At 43.7% G+C, this 27,311-nt stretch overlaps 1 protein-coding gene across 1 annotated transcript in view; it reads right to left on the reverse strand.

The window, feature by feature from the left end:
- akap9 (A kinase (PRKA) anchor protein 9) overlaps positions 1 to 27,311 on the reverse strand; it is a 76,633-nt gene that overhangs the window by 4,954 nt on the left and 44,368 nt on the right. The window contains exons 22-48 of the mRNA XM_080013354.1: positions 26,967 to 27,129; positions 22,633 to 22,727; positions 21,025 to 21,142; positions 19,824 to 19,862; positions 18,644 to 18,876; positions 18,045 to 18,164; positions 16,139 to 16,315; positions 15,476 to 15,580; positions 14,859 to 15,011; positions 12,889 to 12,975; positions 11,346 to 12,392; positions 10,704 to 10,841; positions 10,581 to 10,625; positions 10,354 to 10,494; positions 9,956 to 10,000; positions 9,138 to 9,857; positions 8,928 to 8,988; positions 8,472 to 8,593; positions 5,214 to 5,384; positions 4,940 to 5,107; positions 4,669 to 4,774; positions 4,262 to 4,487; positions 3,718 to 3,868; positions 3,064 to 3,417; positions 1,310 to 1,606; positions 406 to 608; positions 97 to 199 (exon numbers count right to left, since the gene is read on the reverse strand). Of these exons, the coding sequence (XP_079869480.1) occupies positions 97 to 199; positions 406 to 608; positions 1,310 to 1,606; positions 3,064 to 3,417; positions 3,718 to 3,868; positions 4,262 to 4,487; positions 4,669 to 4,774; positions 4,940 to 5,107; positions 5,214 to 5,384; positions 8,472 to 8,593; positions 8,928 to 8,988; positions 9,138 to 9,857; positions 9,956 to 10,000; positions 10,354 to 10,494; positions 10,581 to 10,625; positions 10,704 to 10,841; positions 11,346 to 12,392; positions 12,889 to 12,975; positions 14,859 to 15,011; positions 15,476 to 15,580; positions 16,139 to 16,315; positions 18,045 to 18,164; positions 18,644 to 18,876; positions 19,824 to 19,862; positions 21,025 to 21,142; positions 22,633 to 22,727; positions 26,967 to 27,129 (5,388 nt within the window). The remainder of the gene's footprint in view (positions 1 to 96; positions 200 to 405; positions 609 to 1,309; positions 1,607 to 3,063; positions 3,418 to 3,717; positions 3,869 to 4,261; positions 4,488 to 4,668; positions 4,775 to 4,939; positions 5,108 to 5,213; positions 5,385 to 8,471; positions 8,594 to 8,927; positions 8,989 to 9,137; positions 9,858 to 9,955; positions 10,001 to 10,353; positions 10,495 to 10,580; positions 10,626 to 10,703; positions 10,842 to 11,345; positions 12,393 to 12,888; positions 12,976 to 14,858; positions 15,012 to 15,475; positions 15,581 to 16,138; positions 16,316 to 18,044; positions 18,165 to 18,643; positions 18,877 to 19,823; positions 19,863 to 21,024; positions 21,143 to 22,632; positions 22,728 to 26,966; positions 27,130 to 27,311) is intronic.

Genomic DNA, 27,311 nt, shown 5'->3' on the forward strand with positions numbered 1-27,311 from the left:
GAGACACTGTTAAAGTAAATAAGAAAAAAGCATGCAAATAAAAACCAGGCTAACAAATATGAATATTTATTAATATATATTGATGTTAATCCTAACCTCTGGGGCGGTGGGCAGCCCTGCGGATTGCTGTAACATAGCGATGACCTCATCGATGTTGGACTGCATCCAGGTCAGCTCATCACTGTCCACTGTTATCTCCCTAAAATACCACACACACACGCACACACACACACACACACACACACACACACACACACACACACACACACACACACACACACACACACACACACACACACACACACACACACACACACACACACACACACACACACACACACACACAGTCTGTGTTTAGGGCCTCATTTGAGGGGCTGAAATCCAAGCGCAGAGCACTTTCTTTACCTGTCCGTGGTCTTCGTGGCCATGGAGCTGATCTTGGAGGCGATGAGGTGCAGCTTGCCCAGGATGTTGTCAGAGGTGTGCCAGGGCCCGTGGGGGACCCTGCCAGCGTGTCCCGTCCTGAGGCCCTCCCCGTGTGTTGCGCTGCTCTTCTGCTCAAACACCCAGTCTTTGGTGCGCTCGGTGGAGTCGCCGTAACACGCGGCCTGTTTGAGAGCACGCAAGACGCCACTAAACACCACGTCACTGGGTCCATCTTAAAAACAGCTTACGTGCTCGTCATTTCACAGATCCATATTTCAGTGTCAAACATATTCAGGGTGTCTGCAGGTATCAAAGAGTTAAAATTTATACTTTTCAAGACAAGTTTTAATGATTTTTTTTGGACAAATTATCTCTCTCTTATTCAACAAAATATTGCAGGCAAGTACTAAATATTTGTTGCAGGGCAGAGAGAAGTATTAGTAACTGGAATAAATCGAACCGTTATTTTTTTGACAAGTAAGTACAAAGATTTCTCTGTACTGGTAAGTAGGACAGGTAGAAGTATAAAGTCAGTTTGGTTAATCTAGAATACAAATTTTCCAAACAGGAACTCGATTGATAAAAAAATGTATAAAATGACATGGACATAAAATCAAACAAAATGTTTATGTTGAAATGAAGACCTGAAATTGGCAAATTAATGACCCTAATATTTGTTAAATTGACTTCAAGACATTTAAAGACTTAGATAATAAATATTACAGCCTATGTGTGTGCTTGGCCACCACCAACTCAGTACAAAAAGCAAAACTCAACTTGGATAAGTTCTTATTTCTCTCGCTCAGGTTCTTCAGCACAATTTGAGATTAGAAAAGATGAGATTAAATAATAATAAAAAAAAGAATTAACCGTCAGTACTCACACTGTTGTCACCAGCCGACAGCGGCCTGCTTCCCTTTCCTTCGCTGAGCCGTCTGAGCTGAGCCACCCTGTCCTCCAGCCTCTGCTTGTCCTCCTGCAGGCTCCGGCTCCTCTTGCTCTCTCGCTCCAGCCGGACCCGGCTCTCTGTGAGCTGGACCTCCAGGCTCCCTAGCGTGTCCAGGGCCTCCTGCAGCGCCTCCAGGTCTCGCTTTGACCTCTGACGCGTCACAGTGAGCTCTTCCTGTTGTCTCACTGCTTCCAGCTTCTGGGCCTCGATCTCACTGAGAAGCTCCACCACCTGCAAACAGGGTTAAAGGAAACGGTCAGAACAAAAACTTGGGCTGGGTACTGGGCAGGATCTCATGATTTCATTCAATTTTGAGGTAAAGGATACGATACGATTTCGCGGTGTATGATTTTTGCGGTTTTGATACGATCCTATATAGATATTGACGTTTTATACATAATGAGAATTGCAACTTTTCAGTATTGCCATCTGACGTATATTCCAAAAATATTTTATGGAACAGATTCAGCTGAATACAGATATTAAATGTGTCAAATATTTGTGTCTATGGTTGTATTCAAATAAGGTGGAAAATGGTTGCATAACTTCCAAACAAAGTATTGATATTACATTTTAGAATTGACTGCAAAATTTTAAGAATATAATCTTATCTGTATATCTGTTGAACTTGAACTTGTATATCTGTATGTACACAGTTCAGCCACAACATTAAAACTACTGACAGTTGAAGTGAATAACATTGCTCATCTCGTTCCAGTTGCACCTGTCAAGGGGTGGGATATATTAGGCAGCAAGTGAACAGTCAGTTCTTGAAGTTGATGTGTTGGAAGCAGGAAAAATAGGCAAGTGTAAGGATCTAAGCGACTTTGACAAGACCAACCAGTGAACCGGCAACAGAGCCATGGGAGCCCAAGGCTCAATGATGCGCTTGCATAGTGAAGTCTAGCCTCGTCTGGTCTGATGCCACATAAGAGCAACTGTGGCAGAAATTGCTGAAAAAGTAAATGCTGGTTATGATGGAAAGGTGTAAGAACACACAGTGCATCACAGCTTGCTGCACATGGGGCTGTGTAGCCACAGAGTGGTCAGAGTGCCCATGCTGACCCCTGTCCACCACTGAAAGCACCTGCAATGGGCACGTGAGCGTCAGAACTGGACCATGGAGCAATGGAAGAAGGTGGCCTGGTCTGATGAATCACGTTTTCTTCTACATCATGTGGATGGCCGGGGATAAGATCCGATCCCATCGAGCATCTGTGGGATGTGCTGGAACAACAAGCCTGATCCATGGAGGCCCCATCTCGCAACTTCAAGGACTTAAAGGATGTGCTGCTAACGTCTTGGTGCCAGATACCACAGGACACCTTCAGAGGTCTTGTGGAGTCCACGCCTCGACGGGTCAGAGCTGTTTTGGACACGAGGGTGAGCTACACAATATTAGTGGTTTATAGTGGTGGTTTTAATGTTGTGGCTGATCAGTGTATGTAGTATAGATTTTTTTAAGCCGAAATTTTCCTAAATACTTATGGATGTTATCAGTGAAAGACCACTGAACCAAATTGGATAGAAAAAAACGAAAAAAACAAAACAACTTGGCCATTGATGTAACTGAAGTTTTATAGTTAAAAAAGCAATTCTATTTTCTCCACTTTCAATAGGCCATTCGACACAACTTTATATTTAATCAATGATGTGTCTGTAGTACTTCTGCCAAATGGCCTCCTTACCTGTGTATGCTTTTCATCCAGGTCCCTCTGCAGCCTCCGCAGAACAGTCCCTTCATCGTCCAGCTGGCCCCGGCATTCCTCCTCACCATCCTCATCCTCCAGCCCGAAGGGATCGGCCTCCAGCACAGTCCTAGTCCGTAGCTCCCTCTCTCTGCCCAGGGCGCTGCTCAGCTCCAGGGCCTTGGCTCGCTCCGTTTCCAGCTGGACCTGGAGCTCCTGGAGGCGGCGGTGGAGGTTGAGCTGCTCCAGGTCGACCTGCTGGGCCAGCTGCGAGGAGGCCTGGTGCTCCTGCTCCAAGGCAGAGCTCAGCTGCGCCACGCGGCTCTGCTGCTCCTCCAAAGCCAGGCGGAGGTCCTTGCAGGTAAACAAAGATACATATCCAACATACAGTAGTTTGAAAAACAAATGGATGGTGAACTGTGATCGCTGGGATGAAGTGAAGCCAAATAACCTTTAATAACTTTAACCGTAACTGTTAAAGTAACCTTGTGGATTCTGTGGATGTCTTGAATGAATCCTAATCAATGAGTTTAGTCGCTCAACGTGCTCGACAATTAAATCTAGACTTAGTTTTGAATTAATAAGTCTGGCCAAACTGAGAGGTGTTCCAGTGATTGTACGGAAATAATCTTATTCTTAAAACAAGTATCTTACTTCCAGTTCTTCCCGCTTGCTCTCTTCACTCCTGCCAGTTTTACACTTATCCTTCTCCACCACCCACTGCAGCTCTCGGCTTCTCTTTCTTTCCTCTGACAGGTGATCAGTCAGTGAATCTACCTCGGCGGCCTTCTGTGAGACCTCCGCCCTATTTTTTCAAGAGAAAAGATTTTCAATACAGTCTGTCATTTAATAACAAGATATTGGGATATTTGTGATATTTGTGATATTTTACATGTCATAAAAGATCACAGACAATGCCAAATAAAAAAAAAATGTTTGTTGTATTAATATCTAATAATATTTATTTAATACTGATTTAATATTAAATAAGCCTCTTATGTACTACGAAGCACAATGTATACATTCTTCTGTTAAATACATTGGAGATACTATAGCTGGGGAGTGGAAATATATTTCCATATTTGGAAAACTTGTTTGTTCTCTAATATAACCATAAAACAATATTCTTTACCAGAATTGTATAGCATTTATGTGAAGTACGTTGGTTTATCCCTGAAACTACACAGCCAGGACTAACCTGAGTGTGTCCAGCTCTTTGAGGTGTTTGTGCTGGGCTCTGAGTGTGGTTTCCAGCTCCAACTTGGTCTGGGCCAGCTCTCCCTTCAGCTCCTCCACCAGCAGCCTGTCAGAGTCTGCTGCTCCACCAGGTCCTGGACCAGTACCAGGACCAGGACCTGCAACTCCACGCTCCCTCTGCTCCTTGAAGCTAGACTCGGCTACCACCGGCACAGAAGAGTGAAGCCCTGAAGGACCACAGATAAAGGAATGTTCTTCATGCCTGGACTTCATTCTCTTCCAAGCATCTGATGTCAACCACTAATTATGGGATTTATAGAAAAATCCAATCCATGAAGTATTTAGTTCACAGTGAGTGTCAGATGTTTCACAGTATAATTACAGGAGGTTACAAACACCAGACCAGACCTTGTTGGAGTTGCTCCAGTTGACAACGGAGTTGATGGATCTCAGAGATGAGACTGGACCTGTCTGCGGTATGGAGGGACTCCATGGCTTCTCTATGCTGGGCATCCTGGGTGAGGGAAGCAACAGAACAACTCTTTGGGAATCGGGGCAAAAGTGGTGTTCCCCAAAATATATTGATATATATTCCTCTATGGACATCACCATTTCCAGTATTATATTGGTGGAAAGTTATGTTCCCAACAGTGACTAGTAACAGGAATTGAGTCTCTACCTGTTCAGTGAGCCTTTGCTCGAGCTGGTTGAGGTGGATGATGGCGTCGCTGGTGTCCAGTAGGTCCAGCTGGCTGTAGAGGGCGCTCTTCAGCACACCACGCTCTTGTATAAACACCTGCTGCACGGCGCCCAAGAGCTCCATACGGTAGTCAACACCGCCTTGGGTCTGTTAAGACACACATGAGCATTTAATAAAATAAAAGGAAACAAACACATCAGAAACACTCCAACGCTTTGGAGTGTTCAGGAAGGACTTTGACGACTGTCCTTACCTGCATCTGTGTGATGAGGCTTTTCAGGGACTCCACGGTGGCTAGCAGGGCATCCCTCTCCTTGTTCCAGCGGTGGCTGAGCGGCTGGCCCCCAGGCTGGCCCTCAGCCAGGGGAACCTCAGAGAGGGACAAGACCTGCATGCCCTCCTGGTGCACCTCACGCAGCAGACTCTGAGAAGCCAGAGACACCGAGGTAAATAACTTTAATTTTTTTTTTTTTTTTTTTTTTTTTTTTACATAATCTTATACTTACAAAAATTACTGATATATGATTAGCGAATATACCAGAATACAATAATACTGTAAACATATTTCACAACAATAATATTTCGTCTTTCAGGTCCAGGAAAGTGAACAGTGTGTATCATACACTATGTAATAGGAGAAGACGCAATAAATACCCCAGATAACAAAGAAATTAAAATGTAATTTCTCACATTGAGCAACAAGAGATTCATAGTGTGATAAACTTAAATTACTTAGAACTTTGGGGAATTGATAAGCCACCACACCTTTTGATAGGTACTGTGGCAGTTTCGCCCACCACCCGCCACCCAAGTGGCGTTTCAGGGTCCTCCGGCACAGAGACACAGAAGACTGGGTTGTAGACACCAGTTTATTGTGGAGAGAGGGCTAGTTGGAATTAGCCCAGGAACAGATAGACATGTGTCATGACAGGGGCTCCTCTCCTGAGTGTGTGTGGGGATGGGGGTTTTACCTGCTGCTCGTTAAACCAACCAATGAGCAACAGGTATGCAGCCACTTTGATCCTGGATCCACCAATAACCTAGATCCGGGTCAGGTGTGGCTGCTCAAACCACACCATCCCCACACCACAGCATATACAGTATATGTATAATCCATATTTAAATTAACCATTATTGGACCATTGACTTTTTGTGGCAAAAGGGCTTGTGAGTTTCAGTGATCCTCCAGAGCTATAGTATGTAGTCAGGAACTTCATGTTCCCGGTAGGGTCTCTCAAGGCGAACAGGTCGGGTATGAGAATCCAGACAAACATGATCCTAACACCCCTCTGACATGGTGAACATGAAGACCAAGTTTACCCTGCCTAGAACAGGGTCCCCGGGACCTACTCCTGAAGCCAGGCCCGGGAGAGGCGTTCGCAATTCGCGAGCGCCTGGTGGCCAGGCAGCCCATGTAACCCGGCTGGGTCCAGCCCGAAAACTACGTGGGACCATTGTGTGGGCTCCCCCACCCGCAATGAGCAGGGTAGGGGAGGGGTGCAATGCTCGACGGGCAAGGGGAACCGGTGGAGTGGTTCCAGACGTTCTGGACTTGGGCAACGCAAACTACCTTTTGGTACATTGAATGTCACCTCTCTGGGGGAGAAAGAGCCTGAAGTAGTGTGTGAGGTTGAGCGATACCAACTAGATATACTATAGTTGGGCTCACCTCTACGCACAGCGTTGGCTCTAGAACCCAACTCCTTGATAGGGGGTGGAGGCTGCAGCAACAGCAGTTGCAGGAGAAAAATCCAGGGTGTGGGAGGAGTTCTGAGAAACTATGGGGAAGGTCTTTCAGGCGGCTTCAAAGAGGTTCTGGAAAACCATTCGGCGACTCAGGAGTTAAACGAGGCACATCGGCCAGGCTGTTCTAAGCAAGGGCGGGGAAATTTTGACCTTGACTGGGCATATCGTTGAGAGGTGGAAGGAACACTTTGAGGAACTCCTGAACCCAATGTACATGTCCTCTGAAGAGGCAGAGCCAGAGAATCTGGGGGTCAGTCTATTTCCTTGGAGGAGGGTCATTGCGGTTGTTGGTAAGCTCTTCAGTGGCAAGGGGACAGGAGTTGATGAGATCCGTCCAATAATGCTGAAGACCCTGGATGTTGTGGGGGGTGTCTTGGTTGACATGACTCTGCAATGTTGCGTGGACATCATGAACAGTGCCTTTGAACAGACTGAGGTAGTGGTCCCTATTTTAAAAAAAGGGGACGTGAGGGTGTGTTCCAATCATCAGGGGATCACATTACTGAGCCTTCCCGGGAAAGTCTATGCCAAGGTGCTGGAAAGGCCGAATGTCAAACGCCAAATTGAGGAGGAACAATGTTTTTTACCCTGTCGCAGATGATCGAGGGAGCTTGGGAGTTTTCCCAACCTGTATGCATGTGTTTTGTGGATTTAGAGAAGGCTTATGACTGTATTCCCTGAGATTATCTGTGGGAGGTGCTGCGGGGGTATTGGGTGCTGGGGCTGCTTCTGCGAGCCATTCGGTCCTTATACACTCAAAGCGGGAGCTTTGTGCGTATTCTTGGCATGAAGTCAAGTTTGTTCAAGGTCGGAATCGGACTCCGTCAAGGTTACGCATTGTCTCCTCTCCTGTTCGTGGTTTTTATGGACAGGATATCAAGGCGTAGCCGTGGACTGGAGAGTGTCCAGTTTAGTAACATACAATAAGGGTGGCATCGCTGCTATTTGCAGATGATGTTGCCCTTTTGGCGCATTACACTGTGATCTTCGATGCGCACTTCAGCGGTTTGCAGCAGAGTGTGATGCAGTCGGGATAAAGATTAGCACCTGCAAATCTACGGCCATGGTTCTCTCACAGAAAAAGATGGCTTGTCCCCTACAGGTGAGAGGGGAGCAACTGGCCCAGGTGGAGGAGTTCAGGTATCTTAGAGTCTTATTCTTGAATGAGGATTTAAAAGGATTGGTGGATTGATCGCCAGTTAGTTGTAGTTGTTGCAGTAATGCGGGCACTATACCGGACCGTGGTGGTGAAGAGGGAGCTGAGCCATAAGACAAAGCCCTCAATTTACCGATCGGTCTTCATTCCCACCCTACATCTAGATTCAAGATTCAAGAGGTTTATACATATACATACGTTCATACATACAGTATATGCAGTATGCTCATTAGCTATGGGTAGTGACCAAAAGAATGAAACCGCGGATACAGGCGGCTGGAATGGGGTTTCTCTGTGGGGTGGCGAGGCTCACTCTCCGAGGTATGGAGGTGTACCGGGCATTGCCAACTGGGAGGAGACCCCAGGGCAGACCCAAGACACACTGGAGAGATATCTCTCGGCTAGCCTGGGAACGTGTCAGGATCCCCCGGGAAAGGCTAGAGAAAGTTTAATGGGAAAGCGACGTCTTGGCTGCTCTGTTGACTCTGTTGCCTCCAAGACCCCGACCAGGATAAGTGGATAAGAAAATGGATGGATGGGTGGATGGATGGATGGATTAGCTCAGTCACCATAAACAGAAGTTTGATCTCAACAAAGTTGAGGGTATACCTTAATTCTGTCAGGCAGTGGATCATCAGTGTCCCTCCTGGCGCCATCAGGGGTGGTCCTGAACTCCTGCTGCAGGTTGGGCGGGTCGTAGCCAGTCCGCTGACTGTAGTCTGAACTGCTATCTACACAGAGATAAACACAAAAACAGTTCCACAGTTGACTCAGAACAATTCTGTAATGGCATGCATGCATCATAGGATGACATGTGCATGCTCACTAGCATATAGAATTTTACACGTGCACAAGAGGGCAGCATTGAGTTAACCAATCCAAAATAAGCGAAATATGTAAGAAACAATGTTTAAACCAAGTTTGAAATTTGAGGGTATTAAAGTGTTTGCCCCATTAAACAGCCAGTTCCTCCTCTAATTGCTCCATCTTCTGCTTTGTTTGCTATTGTTGTAGTAAGGTTTTTTTTCAGGTTTCTGGCATGGATGTGAAAGATCTGTATCTTACCACTAGTGTAGCCATCCTTGAACTGTGATGATGTTAGGCGTTCTATCCTTGATGAATGGGCCTGGGAGAGACAACATTATCTTATCAACATTATAACATAACATTATTTGGCTTCAGATTGACGTCATTGCATGATTACTACATACTGCCTTCATATGACCTTTGGGCACCATACAGAGTTAAGAATAAACAGTTCTTGCTATGCCTCACCTCGGCAGAGCGCAGCCTGATGATGACAGCCTTGAGGGCTTTGCACTCATCCTCCAATGCCTGTGTGTCCCTACGCAGGGTCTCGCTCTCTGAGATATGTCGCGCCTCCATGTCCAGGATCTCAGCTGCGTGGAGCTCCTGCATTTGGACAATCTTGTCCTGGAAATCTCTGACGACCTCCTCCACATCCTCTTTGGCCACAGCAGACACAGTCTGAGCGTCCAGATCATGGGCTGACGCCTGGAAGTCTTCGGTCTGTGTGAACGAGTCTGTTAGAGACACGCGCCGCTGCTGGGAGTCGCTGCCAGGCCCAGGACTCAGGACAAGTTTTTCGGAGGACTGGCTGAAGGCTGCAGAGTTTTTCCTGGACAAAGAGGGTTTATCTTTGGCACTGCCTCCCTTACCGGACAGCAGCTTTCCTCCTTTTCTTTTGGGCTGGGTGGTGCTGGTGGAGGAGGAGGGTGGAGGTTGAGGGGACGGAGAAAGAGAAGGAGACACAGGGGCCGATTCCGCTGCCTTGGCCAAGGATGTTCGTAACTCTTGCAGCTCCTCCTTAAGCTTTGCAATGGAGAGGTCGCGAGTGTGAAGCTCATCTTGGAGCTTCTCGGTGCACTCCCTGTAGCTGGTTAGCTCTTCTTTGGTGGCGACAGCATCATTTCTGACCTCCTGGAGTTCTTGGAGTAGCTCTGGAACGCCAGGCCCTTCCTCATCTGCAGTTACCTGGAAGAGAGATGGACAGTCGCTCAATATACAACCTGTTTAAAAAAAAAAAAAAAAAGAAAGAAAAAGAACGGAAGGCGGAAATAGTTTCTACTCACTCTGAAGAGTTCTCCTTTAAGGTGAGCAATGGTCATTTCTCTTTCCTTTACCAAGAAAGATGAAGAAGATGAATTGAGAAATGTAAATAATGCAAATAATTTAAGTGATCCAAATAAACACGAGAGACTTATACTTCAGCTCTGTAATTTCAGCATTAAAGCGCATGTCATTGACAGTATTAATTTGAAGACAATATCTATAACTCACAACATTATGAACAAAGAAATTACTCACAAGTGAACCATATTCCAAAATTTTCATATCACATTTTTATAAGGTCTATCTAAAGTGTAGTGTTAGGATTTTACACAGAGAGTGCCCTGAACAAAGCCCTGCCCCGTGAATACATTTTATACTGCTGTGCAGGCAACTGCTAGACAACTGCGAGTTGTCGTACCTGGAGCAGCTCCTGAAGCTTTTCAAAGCTCTCCCTGCAGCTGCACAGCTCCTCTTTGGTGACTGCAGCCTCCTTTTGAACCTCCAGGAGTTCCACTTGAAGCTCTGAGACCTTTGCCTCCTCACAGACTCTTGATGATGCCTGAACGAAAAAGTCTGCAGTATTGCCACTGGACACACATTTTTGAGTCTACTATACTGAAATAAAAATTCAGTTGTGTTTCTTACCATTTCAAGTTGCTCTTTGAGAGCACCCACCGTCAAGCCTTTTTCCTAAAACAAGGAGCAACACCATGTCAGAAATAACTAACACTACACAATTTTGTCAAATCAAAGCTAATAATTGCTGACCTCTAACTGCTCTTGGAGTCTACTGCAGCTCTCCTTGTAGCTCTCCAGCTGTTCTTTGGTGACTTGAGCCTCATCTCTGACTTCCTGCAGCTCCTGAAGCAGCTCAGCAGCAGCAGACTGCTCAACGGCAGCAGGCAGCTGATTGAGAAGACAACAGTCAATACTAATCAACAATCAGAACTGTATCTAATAAGACAGTCAAAGTGCATAGCAGAACAATGACTAGGACTTCAATGAGACTTCACTGGTTAATCATCATTCAGGCTACAGGTTGCCCTCAGCTCATATGCCCTGACAAATATATTTAGCATTGAGAAATGAAAACACATTCTAGTAATGGAGAGTTGTTATCCTAGCAGTCATTATGAGTTCTTTGAATGCATTTCCCTTTCATACATGGTCTCCTATGATTCAGCTACCTAGGGGATTATTAGAGATGCATTAACTAATTTCACTATAAAACAACCGTATAACACCTTTATTAAGTACAATGTTTAGTATAATGTGTTTTTTTTCACTGTATCTAAAAGTTGAAAGAGAGTTCATTAGCAAGTTATTTCCTTTGAAATGTCCACATTCAAGCCATCTCAAAAGGGAGTTTATTTAAAGCCACTGCTTTGTTGGGGGGTGGAGACCACCTACCTCTGGGCAGAACAGGGTTCTCTGGTGTGAAATAGCCTTGGTCTTCATCTGATTGAGCAGATCCATGAGCACAGCCAACCTCCTTTCGTATTCCAGCACTTCTTCCTCTGAGCTGGACAAAAGCTGCTTCTGCAGCTCCTGATCCTTCTGCATACCACTGAGCCCCACCTCCAGCTGACGAAGCTTCTCTGTCAAATGAACCACCTTTCCAGTGGCACCTTGCCTGCTTTGAGTCATCTGGCTGAAACCCATTTGTGGAATAACATAAAAGTCACCCAAGTCATAAACCTCAGTGCCTGCCTGTGTCCTGGGTTCCTCTTTCTTGGGTTCCTGACTGAGCCCTTTGGTTTTGTGGTCATCCTGGGACTCTTGCTGAAGGGCCTTCACTTGTGCTTGGCTCACGAGCGCTGCAGCCACCATCTCCCTTAGTTTATCCTCCAAGTTGGAAACCTTCTGCTGGAGGGTTTCAGCATCATTTTGGGCTTGTCCCACAAGCAGGCGACAGCGAGCGAGCTCACTGTCTTTCTCACTGACCAAGTTTTCAAGTTCTTGTATGCGGAAACCTAACTCTTCCACTCTGGAAGTGGCACTCTGTTCTAATGCCTGTACTTGGGCCTGCATGACGACAAGGCCAGCAGTTTTCTCCCTGAGAGCCTCCTCAAGTTCGGCTTCTGAACTCTCGAGTTGCTCCGTTTCGGCCAACGCCTCGGCGCTCTCTTTCAACCGCCGGTAGATTTCCAACAGCTTACTGTGTTCCATTCTGAGCATATTAAGCTCTTCGGTTGCCAGGTCCATTCTCTGCTTCATTACGTTGTATTCCTCTTTTCCTGCCCCAGCTGGGCTCTCCAGCTGGCCCTTGATGTCCTCCTCTTCCTCTGTGGCCTGCTTCTGCTCAATATTGGCCAGTTCCTGCTGTAGTCTGTCGATGACAGCATTGAGTTGGTCCAGCTCCTCTTCACTGTTCCTCTTGAGGCGTTCCTGTTCACTACGCATGCACTCCACCTGAGACTCCAGGTCTCTTATGAGTTCATCTCGCTGATCCATTTCCTAGAGAGTAGGATGCAAAAAGTCAGCACACCGGACAAACGTCAGCTTGGAGTATTCTTTGGCCATTCCACTCTTTGTGATAAACCTTTGTGACCCAGTAGTATATTGGATTATTTGGATGACTTGCGCCAATGTTATTTGGGTGTTAACGTTATTTGTGTCCATTCACTTTGAGGGAATCATTAAAAATGCAGTTAGTTTTTTTTCTGGATTTGAACAGAATCCATGAATTCTTCAGGGTATCAAAGGTTCAACAAGCTACTCCACATAAACACATCACCACTACACTACAGAACGGAAAATGGCGGAGTGTCAACTTACCAGGACAAGTATAAAAAATATACAAAATCATATACAAAATAAAAAAGACAAAAAAATACAGATGGATGTTCACAGGAAACAGCAAACCACGTGATGCAAACATGGAGTCACTACCACGGAGACATGCGTATGCAAAAACAGACGGTGTCCCTTTTGGATACGCATGCTGCGTTACCTTGTTATCAGAGGCTGTTTCCATGTGCTGAAGCTTTGTGATCTGTTCATTAAGAAGCTCAATTTCTCTGTCCTTCTCCTCCATTACCTTCAAAAGCCAGAAGTTATAATGTCTAGTAACAGTTTACATGTGAGGACACACATGACAACTATCAAGCTTATTGGGTGGCTAAATGAAAAAAGAAAAAAAATCAAAGTCACGAGGGATGGTTGAAGTTATGACATATGTTCCGGCATGACCTTCCAAATTACAGGGAATAAGTGAAGTAAACAAATTTACCAATATATAAATAGCATTTACAGAGTATTACCATGACCAGGTGGGTTTAGGTCTATATTAAATGTAAAACAGATTACTGTATGTGTAGAAAAAAAGTCTGAATGAGTTGCAATTATTTTGCTGCACTAATTACTAGAGCGACCAGCTAAATGATCTGTATCCGTAAATGTACTCGGAATGGGCGGGACGGTGATATTTTAAGCCTGAAATGGACATGGGTTTATCAGAAGTTGCTATATTAATTGTTTATTAGAAAACTATTGACAGAACTGCCTCCGAATTGAGCTTCAGATCAATGTATTCTGCAGTGAATCAATGAACACATAACATGCAGTATAAAGAAGTATGAAGTAAAATGTATGAACTAGTGTTTTCATACTCAAAATTGCTTTTTATAAACTTTTTATATTAAATGTGAATAGTGTGATGTTTGTGTGATCACAGGGCTTTTTTAACTACCTAATGTTAATTTTTTTGGTGGGGGCAGTATTTTTTATTTCCGGAAAAAAAATTTGGATTTCCGGAAACCACTTACAAAATCCCCCCAAGGTGGGGTTCAAATATGTGCTATAAAGTTATGCAGCTGAGCACTTGTTTTGCGTCTGATCGCAATTATCCATGTGGCAAAGTAAATAAGGGGGGAGACCTCGGGGGGTAGAATTAGAGTGGAGTTTTTTATTCGTCCTCCAGACAGCGGTGCACTGTGCGTGCCGCGCCCCTTCCCCTGCCGATTTCCTGTGTTTTAATTTAAGATCTATTTGTTTTCATTACTCGCTTCTTGTATGAATCTAACATTTTAAACCCAACTAAGGGACGTTCCGCCTCGGATCAGGACAGTGGATTGCATAATGGAGAGAGAGAGCGATCTCCGGTCCACTGCGCGTCCCGGCCGTCTCCGAACTGTGTGGCACAGCAGTGACCTCTAGGCTCTGTGTAGCAAAGGAGCTGTGTGTGTGGCTGGGCTATCACAGAACTATGTGGACACAGCGACCCATTGAAGATTTTCCTCCATCACGAGTACAGATATTAGCACATTTCACTCGGATGATAATCGTGCTCGTAAAAAGTACATTATCTGTACCGGACACTCGTTTCATCCGAGTATTTGACTCAACCCTACTAATTACTTACTTTTGCGACTTACTGAGGGTAATACCTAATACATGACCAGGATGTGCAATACCTTAACTATCCTAACCAGCTTTTCAATATCTTGGGTCACAACCAGTATGTGTATTTGCATTTTAATACGTAGCCAGACCAGGCAAGATGACCTATGGCCTTAGTTGTCTGCACGCAGTATAAAGCAAAATTCTTGAGCGTTGGTAAAACTCACATAATCTCTCTCTGGACACCAACTATTACAGGTGAAAGTATTATAATGGCAGACTACGTTGCAAAATACACCACAAAACGTGAGAGCCCTGAAGCATATGAAACAAAGAAGCCCTGTTTGCATAAAGAAATGTCACACAAGGAAAGGCCACAACTAAAATCAACATTGGACTAGCCTTTGCAAGATTGAGAGCTCCAGGGGATAGTGTAATAATATTTTTAATAGTAATAAGCACTGGCTTTTGTATGTTAGCAAAAGGAAAGGTCAGGTTATGACGATAGACTAGTGCCCCCCCTAGTGGTTGAGAAGGACACATTGTATGACACTTGGATCTTCTATAGGCCTGTAGTTGTACCTGGACCATGCTGTCCCTGGTCTCCAGGTACTGCTGCTGGCTGCTGAGCTCCTTCCCCTGGATCTCCAGCTGCATGTTTAGCTGCTGCACCTCCTCACTCTTGTTCTCCAGCTCCTCCCTAAACTGCTCCAGCTGTTCCTCCAGGTTACTGATCTGGAGGAGGGGGAGGAAGGGATAACAGAGGTGTTGGAGGGAATTTGACAGGATTCAATGTCAGTGTCTCTTTGTGGAAAATTTTCTTGGTCAACATTTTTCTCAGGTGTCTGTCAGAGTACGTGGCAATGAATCATTCTTTAACGGTTTAATTAGTTGAGCTATTAGCATGTAGCTTTTGCAGTGTTATAATGTAAACTGAGCAACACACATTTAATGGGTCTGTGGCTGTTCTTTAGCAGGCCAAGTTGTGCTTCACTGAGGCAGCTAAGGGGCATTAGACATTAGCAGTAGCTTGGATAAAACTTTATCGCTATGCAATAATATTATCTTTCTGTAGCCCTGGTGTGCACCACTGTTTAATGTAAGAATTGCTTCTGAATCCATCCAACTCATATCTTCTATGACCTAGTAGGATAACTAAGTGCTATCTTAGCTAGCAACTTAACACAGCAAGACATTACCTCTTTCTCCTTCCTGTCCAAAGCCTCTCTCTCTGTCTGTAATTGGGATTCCAGTGCTGAGTGTCCGGCTTCACTGATGGACGCATGCTGCTTTTTCTCCTGAACCTAAGACAAAAAAACCACCACAGGTATAAGGAGCTACTTTGTACTTGGGAAATGATATGCAGCAAACACACACAAACCTAAAGGGAAATAAGTACAGCTATGATCAATTTAAGTAAAATATGCTTGTGCTCACACATGCATGGCCAGTGTCCTATTCATTTTAATACTCTCGTCATCAGAGAACTAGCATAACCTGGAGACATTAACTACGTTGCTCTTTTGTTTCAGTCTCCCAGAGCCCTCCTCCAAAACTAGGGCATAATCGTGACAGTTGCTAATCTTAGCACAACATGAGCAGCAAGCAACCAGGAGGGCAAGTGTAGACACACCCACACATTGTCCTGTCTCTGCATCATCATGTCCTCCCATTCATCCACGAGCTGCCATCCCTGCCCCACGTAACACACACGCGCACGCACGCACACATACACACACATACAAGCCCCTCCGCGATCCGCAGCCATTGTTCACTTGGCTAATTTTTACAGCCTCCAGTCTCTCTACTCCTCCATCTCATGCACGTGCACACTCCTCCCCCTCCCCCGCTCCTCTCCTTACCTTCTCCAGGGACTCTGCGCTGGCTAGCAGGGCCTGCTCTAGCTCGTGGATGCGGCTCTCCAGTTTGTCAATCTCCTGGTCGCGCTCGCTCAGCTCACGGCGCAGCTGCTCTGAGCCCAGCAGCAGCTCACTGCACCAATCTGCCTTCTCCTTGAGCTGGGAGGTCAGCTGGTCCACCTGGTAGTGGGATAGAGAGAGAGTGAGAGAGAGAGAGAGAGAGGGGAGGGGGCTATTTTAGAATTCAGACACCACTCACAACAGCCTAGCTGGTAGATTAACACCTAGCTGGGAGTTCAACTGATGCACCTGAGAAAAAGGAGGAAGAAGGATGGAGGGATGGAGAGTGATACAGAGGACGGATACAGAGGTAGGGGAGAGGGATATTTCATTCAGGGTGACAAATTCAAGGCTACTTGTCAGGAGGGATGCTGACAAGCCAATTGATCCACCTGTGGGATGGAAAGAGCAACTGGCTGAGCGGTGGAGAGAGAGAGAGAGAGAGAGAGAGAGAGAGAGAGAAGAGGGCAGGGGGGTTCAAGTTGGTGGGCAGGCCATTTGAATGTTGTTGATATAAAGAAGTGTCAGACTGAGGATGAACTGTTTCACAATATTGGTAGGGTTGCATTCCGTTGGGCTTTTCTTTACCCAAACAGGTGAATTCTCTACCTACAGTCTACAAAAGTCAATGTGTTCTTTTTTTTTTCCAATAAAACTATTGCATTACAAATGAAATGACTGTGGTTCACCTATGGATGCAAATTCATGTCCAAGTTCTAGAGAATTGAAAACAATGTCAAAGTCATTTCCGTATAAAAAAGCAACTTTTTAATTTAAAAAAAGATAGCATAATGTCACCTTTTAACTGAACCCTGCTAGAAAAGAATATTTTGTTTGAACAGTATTGCACGGTGAATAAATTGTGTAACAAAACAAACAAAAACGTAAATGGCTGGGTGAATTACTTTCTTGAGGCTAAACAGCAAGGAGAGAAAGAAAGCTCCATATTGAGAAGGATAGTTCACCATGAGCTGCTCACTAATTAAGTTCTAAGTCCAAATGCTATTCAAATGGCCATATTTAAATCAAGGAGGAATATGAGGAGTGAAAGATGATGTTTAGAAGCAGAGTCTACAGTAAGAAACCGATAGGGTTACTTGAAAAGTAGGAGACATACTGTATATGCAGAGAATTTATGCAAAAAAGATTGAGATGAGAAGGTCTGAAGGGGAAAATGAGTTGGGCAGGGCATTATTTAGTACAGGGACAGGCAAGGATACTACAATGCACTAAACACTCTCTCAAAGAGGGTCGGTTCTACACATAGCTAGAAGCAATACCTTTAAGATTACTCCATCCACCTGCAAAAGCCATGGGAGAGATGGGAGAGGCAAAGAGGACCGGAAGGACAGGTGGAGGTAAAGAGGAGGAGAAAGGAGCGAGAAAAGGATTGTTAGAGAGAGAGAGAGAGATAGATAGGAAGAACATGCCTATAAGAGGGTTTCTACTGTAACTGCAAGGTGTAGTAGTGCCATTAAATGTGCAATAATGTATATGCAGGGAGCAGGGAGAATGCAAATGGTTCTAATTTAGATCATTAGTGGGCTCTCTCTTTACCACTGAACAGAAGACTGAGCACAGTTCGCCTTTTGAGCCTGGTTCCAGATTGTGTCTAGCAAAACAGAAATACAATTTACCCATCTAACGGAAGCAGAGAACTGCCATTTAATATATAGACCATGTTGACAAGTCAGGGATCATTTTCTAGTGAGCAGAAGTAATTCTACAAGGCCTGTGGTTACCCTGCATGACGAGGAGACTGATGTGCTTTGCCACAACAGTGGTCAACAGAGATACAGTATCAATGACCTGCTTGTGCTCTGGCAGAGACAATGTTGTCGACTGTTACCTCTTGGTTTCTCTGCTCAGAGCCAGCCTGGCCTTTCTGGGGGTTTTTCAGCTGTTTCTCCAACTTCTGGATCTCCTGCTGAAAGACATCCCTCTCGTGTTCCCGGTCCACGGCTTGCTCCTTAAAAAAACCCAGTCACAACAAAAAGAAGTGAGAGGGCCAAACAAACTGACGCCCAACCAATTCCAACCAAACGTGAGACCCATAAATAGGGATACCACTTAAGGTAAAATGGGGTGAAATGTCAGCACTTTTCGAGCCCTTTCAATGTGTATCATTGCACTTTTTCAGCAAGCTGATGCTGTAGCATATCCCTTGTTGTCCTTTCAGGAGCTGACATTAATAAAAAGGTTTATTTATTTGTAGGTCACTCATAATTTACTGTATCTACACTAGGCTATTACAGGAGAAAACCCCAACAACAAGGACTAAAATCAAGCACCCTTCAAATTTCAGGACTTTGTATGACCTTCATTTAATGTGGTATAAAGTTAATGTTGCTTAAATTGCAGCAGCCTTCTCATATGATTTTGAGCCTTCACTGTAAAAATGGGATCAGTGAGGAGGAGAGCGTAGGGTCACTTTCTGGTTTCACTTACGTCCAGAAACCTCCTGTTGTTCTCCAGCTGCTTCTCCAGGGCCTGGATCTGCTGTCGGAGGTCTCCGCTCTCGGTCCTCTGAGCCTGCTCCAGCTCGATCACCCTGTTCACCTGCTCCTCCAGCTCTGCCTCCAGCAGCTTCATGTGCTTCAGCAGGTCCGAGTTCTCCTTCTCCGCCTGCCGCTGGACTTCCACCTTTTCTTTCATCAGTTTCTCAGTCTCCTCTAGGAGGTCTACAGAGCAGGTGGATGGGAGGAGAGGTTTACAGGGAGGAAGGCAATTACCGACAGGTAAGTGGTGTAGAGTAGAGTCGTTTTGGTGAGTAATTGAGGTTTGATTTCAGATGGACAAGATGAAGAGTAGGTCAAGAGTTTGAGGCCTTTAATAAATACCACCACAATCTCATGAATAGGCCAGCTTGTTTCCTTTATAAAGTTTTTATTTTAAAAGAGGCAGTGTTTTCATTGCCTCTTTTAAAATCTGTTGAATGCAAATATCATGGGCCCTTTTGCTTCCAGCATTTGGGTGATGCTGGGATCAGACTCTTACAACATCTCAGTCATCTTTCCATCGCAACAACATCGCCCAAAACAAACAGTCGCCTGTATCGCCCTGCTGCCACCAGTGCACCATTGAACACCGCCTCAACCAGGATCAAACCCCATTGGATAAGTGCAAGAATAAGAGTGAAGAGTGCAGATATGACAAACCAAAGAGGGAGACAGTCCAGACATTGCAGTATCCATGCCCAATATGCATTTACAGGCAAGGGAAAGGGAATTCCTTTGGCCAATCATGTAATCTGAAGATGTAGTTATTGTTGTAACGTATGGATGGCCTTTACAGATTCAGAGATTGAGTTTGAACAAAGATGATTGACTAAGAGTTCAAATGTAAAATGCTAAATATAATTTTCTTGTAACCATGCAAAAAATGAGTGCTCACGTTGATCCATATACATTACCAAGACAAACCAGGACAAAGAAAAAGTGAATCGAAACAAATAAAAAGCTGAAGCAAAAGTTAGTGCTTGAACAGAATGAGTTTGTGAGCCTATAGCAAGCAAGCTCCAAGCGTTTGGTGAGTTGCTGAATTGGGGTTAGAAAAGTATACTGACTGCCACTTGACTAGACAATCGAGCTACATAGACGTGACTGAGCCATGCTCAAAGTGGACACACCTGCTTCAGGTGCTGCAACCACTGCAGCTTCAACTAGGCCTATAGGAGAATAAGAAAGCACATGAATTTAGCATGCTCTCATGTCGGTCATACACAGGAAGACTTGTTGAAAGAGGAGAGGAAATGGTGGAGATGGGGTGACAAGGCTGCGTCCAGGTATTAGGGTTAAATCTCTGTCAACAAGAGATGGAGAAGCCAGTGCCGATAAAGCACGTAGAAGGATTTCCTGTAACAGCCCCTGTATGGAATGTTTGGTTAACAGCCTGGAATCCTCTTCTTCTTCTTGTACATTTATGGAAAACATTTTTAAAGTAGAGGACATTTTGCAAAATGTATTGATATAGACCAAAAACAATATGTTTTTTGAGAATTTCTTGGCACAACCCCGTAACAGTCTGACATAGGGCTGTGGTTCCTAAAGACTAACCTGCACTTACTAGGTTAGTTAAACCGGAACTTCTTCCAGTTAAGTGATAAAATGTAAAATCAACTTATACAACTTACATCTCACATGATCTAACTGTATATAAGTCTTTATGTAAATTCAACTTGACATGACTCCTGTGTACATTTAATCTGCAGCAGTGACATATTACTTAAAAACTTGAATAAATATCGATCTAGGAATTTACATTTTTAAAGTAGTCACGCATGATATTGGTTATTTCATTTGAAAATATCAATTGTGCTTATGTTTTACATTGCATACTTCAGGATCAGGATCTTCACTGTACTTTGAGAAAAAAAAGACAACCATTTCACAATTCACGTCTCGTCGACTGAACTACTAGATTTGTGGTTGTAGAAGCAGAGGGCAATGTTAAAGCCATAATAAATAAATAATTGTTGCGTCCACTGCATAAGCTTATTTGTCTCACACCGCAGAATTTACGTTTTTCCTCTAGAACCATTTTTACTAAAGCTTAATGCAAAATATTTGTGTGTTATACGAAAGAATCAACATTGATAAGGAATTCCCATGTATGGTTTGCATGAAAAAACCTCTCCTGATATTTCAGGACAGGCTTTGCTTTATGCTGTGTGAGTATGAGAAATGCATACGAAAAACTTTAATTCCATTTTACGAAAAACAAATAGTTGTCTATCTGGGTTTTCTGAGGACTGACAAAGGCAAAATCTCCATATATGGATGAACCACATTTTTTTGTGTTGTTTTGCGGATGGATTCTGAGATACATACGAAGTTCCCGGGGCCCGGCCTGCTCCCTCATAGCGTCTTTTTGTCTTGTGAGTAGCTCCCGTTCCTGTTGCATTTGCAGCCTCTCCTGCTCCAACTCCTGAAGCCGGCTGCCTGTAACCTGCAAAATTGGGGGGGTTATATATCAGTTCAAGTTCAAGTTCAAGAGATTATTTGTCACATACATACACATACGGTCGTACATATATGCAGTGAAATGTCATGACACCCGGTGATTACGCACAAGCTCTATAAGCTCGAAAAATACTCAAATGTGTGTAATCGACACGCTGTGCTCGCGCAGTTTAAATAACCCTATAGCAGATGTAATCAAAATAGTGCAAAAAAAAAATGGATGAAGCCTAAAGCCATCGCATTTAGCCAAGATTTACATGAATCACTATTGCACTTAGAGTAATTGTCTATTTGAAATACACCAATCAGCCACAACATTAATGCCACCTGCCTAATATTGTGCAGTTCCACCAAAAACCCATCGAGGCGTGGACTCCACAAGACCTCTGAAGATGTCCTGTGGTATCTGGCACCAAGATGTTAGCAGCAGAGTCCTGTAAGTTGCGAGGTGGGGCCCTATGGATCCGGCTTGTTGTTCCAGCACATCCCACAGATGCTTGATCAGATTGAGATCTGGGGCATTTGGAGGCCAAGTCAACACCTTGAACTCTTTGTGATGTTCTTTAAACCATTCCGAACAACTTTTGCAATGTGGCAGGGTGCATTATCTTTATTATGCTTGTCTTCTTCCCTTAGGTTGTCCTGGTGCGATCTCTTCCCCAGGTAAATGTTGCACACGCACCTGGCCATCCCCATGATGTAAAATAAAACAGGATTCATCAGACCAGGCACCTTCTTCCATTGCTGCATGGTTAGGTTCTGACACTAACATGCCCATTCTAGGTGCTTTTGGCGGTGGACAGGGGTCAGCATGGGCCCTCTGAATGGTTCGCAGCCCCATACGCAGCAAGCTTCCATGCACTGTGTGTTCTGACACCTTTCTATCATAGCCAGCATTAACTTTTTTGTAAATTTGTGCTACAGTAGTTCTTCTGCGGGATAGGACCAGACGGGCTAGACTTCGCTCCCCATGCACATCAACGAGCCCATGGGCACCCATGACCCTGTTGCCAGTTCCCCGGTTGTCCTTCCTAGGACAACTTTTGGTAGGTATTAACCACTGCTTACTGGGTACACCCCACAAGACCTGCCGTTTTGGAGACACTCTGCCCCAGTCATCTAGTCATCACAATTTGGCCCTTGTCAAAGTCACTCAGATCCTCACGCTTGCCCTTTTTCCTGCTTCCAACACATCAACCTCAAGAACTGACTGTTCACTTGCTGCCTAATATATCCCACCCCTTGAGAGATGCCATTGTTATGAGGTGTGCAATTCACTTCACATGAAAGTGGTATTAATGTTGTGGCCGATATGTCTGTATACATTTTATATGATTGCCTTTTCTGAAACTTATTTAAGATAATTAAACAACTTTCCGGAAACTCAATCACAATGTCTTATTCTCCCTCATGAGGATACAAGAACTCGCATCATCCCAGACCTGCACAAGACCACCCTGGCCATTTCTATCTCACCTGCAACTCTTGTTCCAGATTTAACTGGAGTTCTTCCTTTTGTTGCAGCCGTTCTTCCAGCGCAGCACGTTCCCCCGTGTAGCCATCAATCAAACCTAGAAGAGAAAGAAAGAAAAGGGGTGGTTATGTAGTCAAGAGTACTGAAATTGACTTTACATAGCCACCTTAACAATAGCTAATGCAGAATTATTCAAACTTCAACACGAAAGATAGTTAAATGAAAGTGTTGATGTTTTTTTTTCTAATAAACAATAATCTCACACTCACACAGAGCAGATTTCCCAACGAATGAAATAAAAGGTACAATTGCAATTCAGTTAGAATGGGAAACAACTGAAAACGGATACAGTGAGACGTATTAAGGCATTCAAACAAACAAACACAAGGGGGCATTTCTGACCTATTTGGATGCATAAGGCCAAGCCGCCAACACAATGCACCGTTCCAATTTGACACATTCTATCACAGGTCAGTAGGCATTACCCACCAGCCCAGCATTCAGATCACAGATAACACGGAGGACGCTGTGACTGGTCACAGTACACATTTTCTTATATCTTTAAGAAGACTGAATAAGTACATGGATGGACTGAGAAACACATCTTTAATAAATATTTAAAGTTTTTGTCCTCAGTTGCACACGCACCCACCCACACACCCATCCACCCACCCACACACCCACACACCCACACACACACACACACACACACACACACACACACACACACACCTCTGTTATTAGTCATGCATGTTTTGCATCCCGTAATCTCGATTTTATTTTGCATATAAATTCTTGGTGACACATACAGTAACGTTATTTTTTTCTTTATCATATAGCTTTTGGAATTTTTATATTTTTCCTATTGAATAGCCAAACAAATACTTCCCATATACTCATTCTGCATACTGCTGCTAGTCTGATCCAATCACCTGTGTGTGTGTGTGTGTGAATGTGTGTGTGTGTATAGAAAACACACATTTTGAGTATTTTAAGAGCTTATAGAGCTTGTTGTGCGTAATCAACAGGTGTCATGACATTTCACTGCATATATGTATGACCGTATGTATATGTATGTGACAAATAAACCTCTTGAACCTGAATAAAGAGAGAGAGAGAGAGAGAAAGAGAGAGAGTGTGTGTGTGTGTGTGTGTGTGTGTGTGTTTGAACAAAAATAGAGAGCAACAGTAGTGTCTAATTCCTTAAGCATGGTATAAATGTCACCTTTGTTTTGAGAAGATAGTTCCGTTTCAGACCGTCACAGCAGGAACCGCAAGTTTGCCGAAGGAGTTTATGCCACGAAGAAAAATCTCTCTCTCTTTCTATCTCTATAACTTTACAGTTTATTATCTTAAAGATAAACTATTAAATTGCATGATTTTTTAATGGATGGCAAATATGCAAAAGTTGTGGAGATATTATATTGGGGGCAAAGTCTTAGTTATACTACCAGATAGAGAAAAGAAAAATGTCGCTGTACATGTCACCGAGAATGTATATGCAAAATAAAGGATTAAGGATGTAAAACAGGCCTGACTAATAATAGAGGACGTGTGTGTGTGTGTGTGTGTGTGTATGTGAATGTATGAGCTCATAGCGAAATAAAAGCAGAGTTGAAGCAGAAGAAGCCTTTGTTACTACTGTCCAACAAAGTTCCACTGGTGTTGAGGAGCACAAGAATATTGTGTGTGTGTGTGTGTGTGTGTGTGTGTGTTGGTGTGTGTGTGTACTAGCATGGGCTAAAATGCATCGTGTAAGACTGAGGACAAAAGACTTTCTGGCTGTAATTGGCAATTATTACACTCAAGGAATGAATTCAATTTCAGAAGACAACATCGCTATCTGTGTGAATTGGAGAAATGCAAAGATTCTTGACAAACATGTTCTATTTGAGATTGCATAATACACACCCAGGAGGGAATTCTCCTAATAGAATAATTTGGAATAGATTTTGCCCTTTCAGAGAAGTGATATGGCACTTTGCTCAGCTGTGTTAAAATGTCTCTGTTCTCACCCGAATATTGATAAGATTCAATGTGTTCCTTACGTATAGTGATGTAAAGCAGCCATAAAGTTTATAAATGATAAAAGTGTGTTACCTTGCAAAAACTAAATCTGGTAAGCGTGTAAGTTTAATACGGGCGGTCATCGAGCGCCAAAAAGGAAAGCGCAAATACAGTGGCTGATACAAGGAAATGGGCTCCACAGAGAATAAATAGTCAATAATCCCAGTAGGGACATGTTGGTTCCGTCTCGTAGAAACAGACCAATACAACAAACACACAAAGCCGACCGCCATCCATCACAAGGAAGAGAGAAAAGCAGGCACAGATGCGTACTGGAGGTTACAAAACACACACATTCATGTATGTTCACCCACAAAGGTAAAGTTAAGAAGCTGCAGTGAATGCTCTTTCTGAATTCCTTTCTAAATGACTAGATGTCTAAAAGGCTTCACTATATGTATCTGTTTATAAAAAAAAAAAGAAAGATATTTAACAGTCAATGGACTTAACTAATACAATGTCCGTAAACACTGTGACGACACCACAGTCCTCTCAGCCTTCGCGCCCTCTGCTTGTTTTTAATGGCTCTGGTGTGTGTAATTCAAGCCTGTTTCTTGTGCCATCCACAGAACATCCAGTGTTTTCACTGACACCTAATAGCTGGTGTCATGAACAGACTCACCCTCTTCTAGGGTGAGTCTGTTCATGGTTATTTCAAAACCAGTTTCAGGGAACACCACACCCTGAGCCATTACCTGTTTGGATTATCCAGACAAAAGTAAGGGAATTACTCCTGTCTAGCCTCAATTGAAATTAAACATGGACAGGTCAAGCAAATAAAAGTAATTTCAGTCTGGAGATCCCCAGAACTTCACTATAAGTGGACTCTTAAGGAGTGGATTTAGATAAAGAGATAAAGTCAGTGACATAAACTGAATTTCCCTTAAATTAAAATGCAGCATGATAGAAATTGTGAATTGAAAAAAACTTTCAACCTAAAAATAGAGGAAGACCACATTTCTCAAAGACCGCTGTACACCAAGTTCCAAAGCAACTTTCCAGATTATTTTAGTCTCTACTACTATGAATAATATAGCACATAGCGAGTTAAGCACTTAATCAAAACAACGCTAATCATTTAAAAAGACTTGGTGCGCACTCAGTCCCTGCGTGACACATGTGACAGCACTTGACATGTGAATCCAGCAGCTTTATGACAGTAAATATTTACCATGTTTCAACACCTGCTTTCAGATTCCAGAAACAACACCATACCAGGATACTACTCCAGAAAACGAATCCTATAGGACTTTGACATTATTGGCATACTCACCATTGTTCCAAGTGTCCAGAATTGTCTGAATACAGGCCTGAGGAAAAGACTGTGGAGCCTTATGTGGTTTAGACAGATTGAGTTAAGTGTGTGTGTGAGGCTGCATGTGGTGCATTGAGTCCTGTTTGGGGCAGCTGTCTCTGACAGGGATGGGATGTCACACTACTACATGAAATGTGCTGATTAGGCAAAATCAGCTTCTACCATGAAATCAATTCTATATAATATACCCAGGGAAGCATTAAATTTGTCTTTATTAAATATAAAACAACACTTTCAAGCAGAACAATTGCAGTTGCCAATTGGACTCGATGTATATTTAAATACTCAAATACAGTGACAAGGTCATTCACAAACGCCTCTTTTCATGCATTGACTTCTCATCACAGATGGTCTCACACACTCTCCCTTATAAACAGCTGATCCCATCACTCCCAGAAGCATTCCCCTCCCCCAAACATAACATTTTCACACACACCCCTGCACTAAAGGCACTGCCCTTATCTGCTCTAGTCTCTTCTGCTGACCCTAATCACCCCAACACACAGACACATGTAGGAACCAAAGTGTCAATTATCCCTTTGTAAATAATGTATAAAAATGTAAAAATAACAAACAAACAGAAATTTCAACCTAAAAGGCCAGCCAGCAAATGTCAGAAAGGTGTGGGGAAATACCGTTCTATGTAACGATACATCTCAGAAAATAATACCAAATACCACCAAAAAGAATCCTTAAATATCCTTAATCCTTAAATATCCTTATTTAAATCCTGAAATAAAACTACCCACTTTAAAAATTAATTAATCGAGCAAAACAAGGCATAGTTTTGTGGAAATAATTTCACCATCTTAGAGCAAAGAAGACGAGGGTAAACCCGGATGTTGGAAAAAATAAATGACATTCTGGGCCTGTGTCATTCACCCGACATAGACCAATGTTACAGATTGCCACTTTTATATATACATATATAGAGTTAAGTGTATAAAGCCTTACCCTCAGCCCGGTGGAGTTCCAGGGCAAGCTGCTCTCGTGCCCGAGCCTCCTCAGCCAGTCTCTCCTGCAGCTCCTCCTGCCTCTGCAGCAGCTCACCCATCTCCTGGTTATGGCGGAAGGACTCCCGCATTAGCTCTGTCTGGGTCACCCGGGCATGTTCCAGCTGAGTGGGATGGAAGACAGTGTGAGAAAAACAGGGAATGATGACAGAAATCGGTGTTGGAGTTGTATATGTCACTGAACGAAGTAGAGTCAACCTGAGTAGTTTGCCCTGGATTCTCTTTTACATAAGATATCTCTTTGTCATGGATTGCCTAATATACACCAAAGTACTTTAGCTACGAT

The sequence above is a fragment of the Zeus faber genome, assembly GCF_960531495.2.
Source record: "Zeus faber genome assembly, chromosome: 1".
Taxonomy (NCBI): domain Eukaryota; kingdom Metazoa; phylum Chordata; class Actinopteri; order Zeiformes; family Zeidae; genus Zeus; species Zeus faber.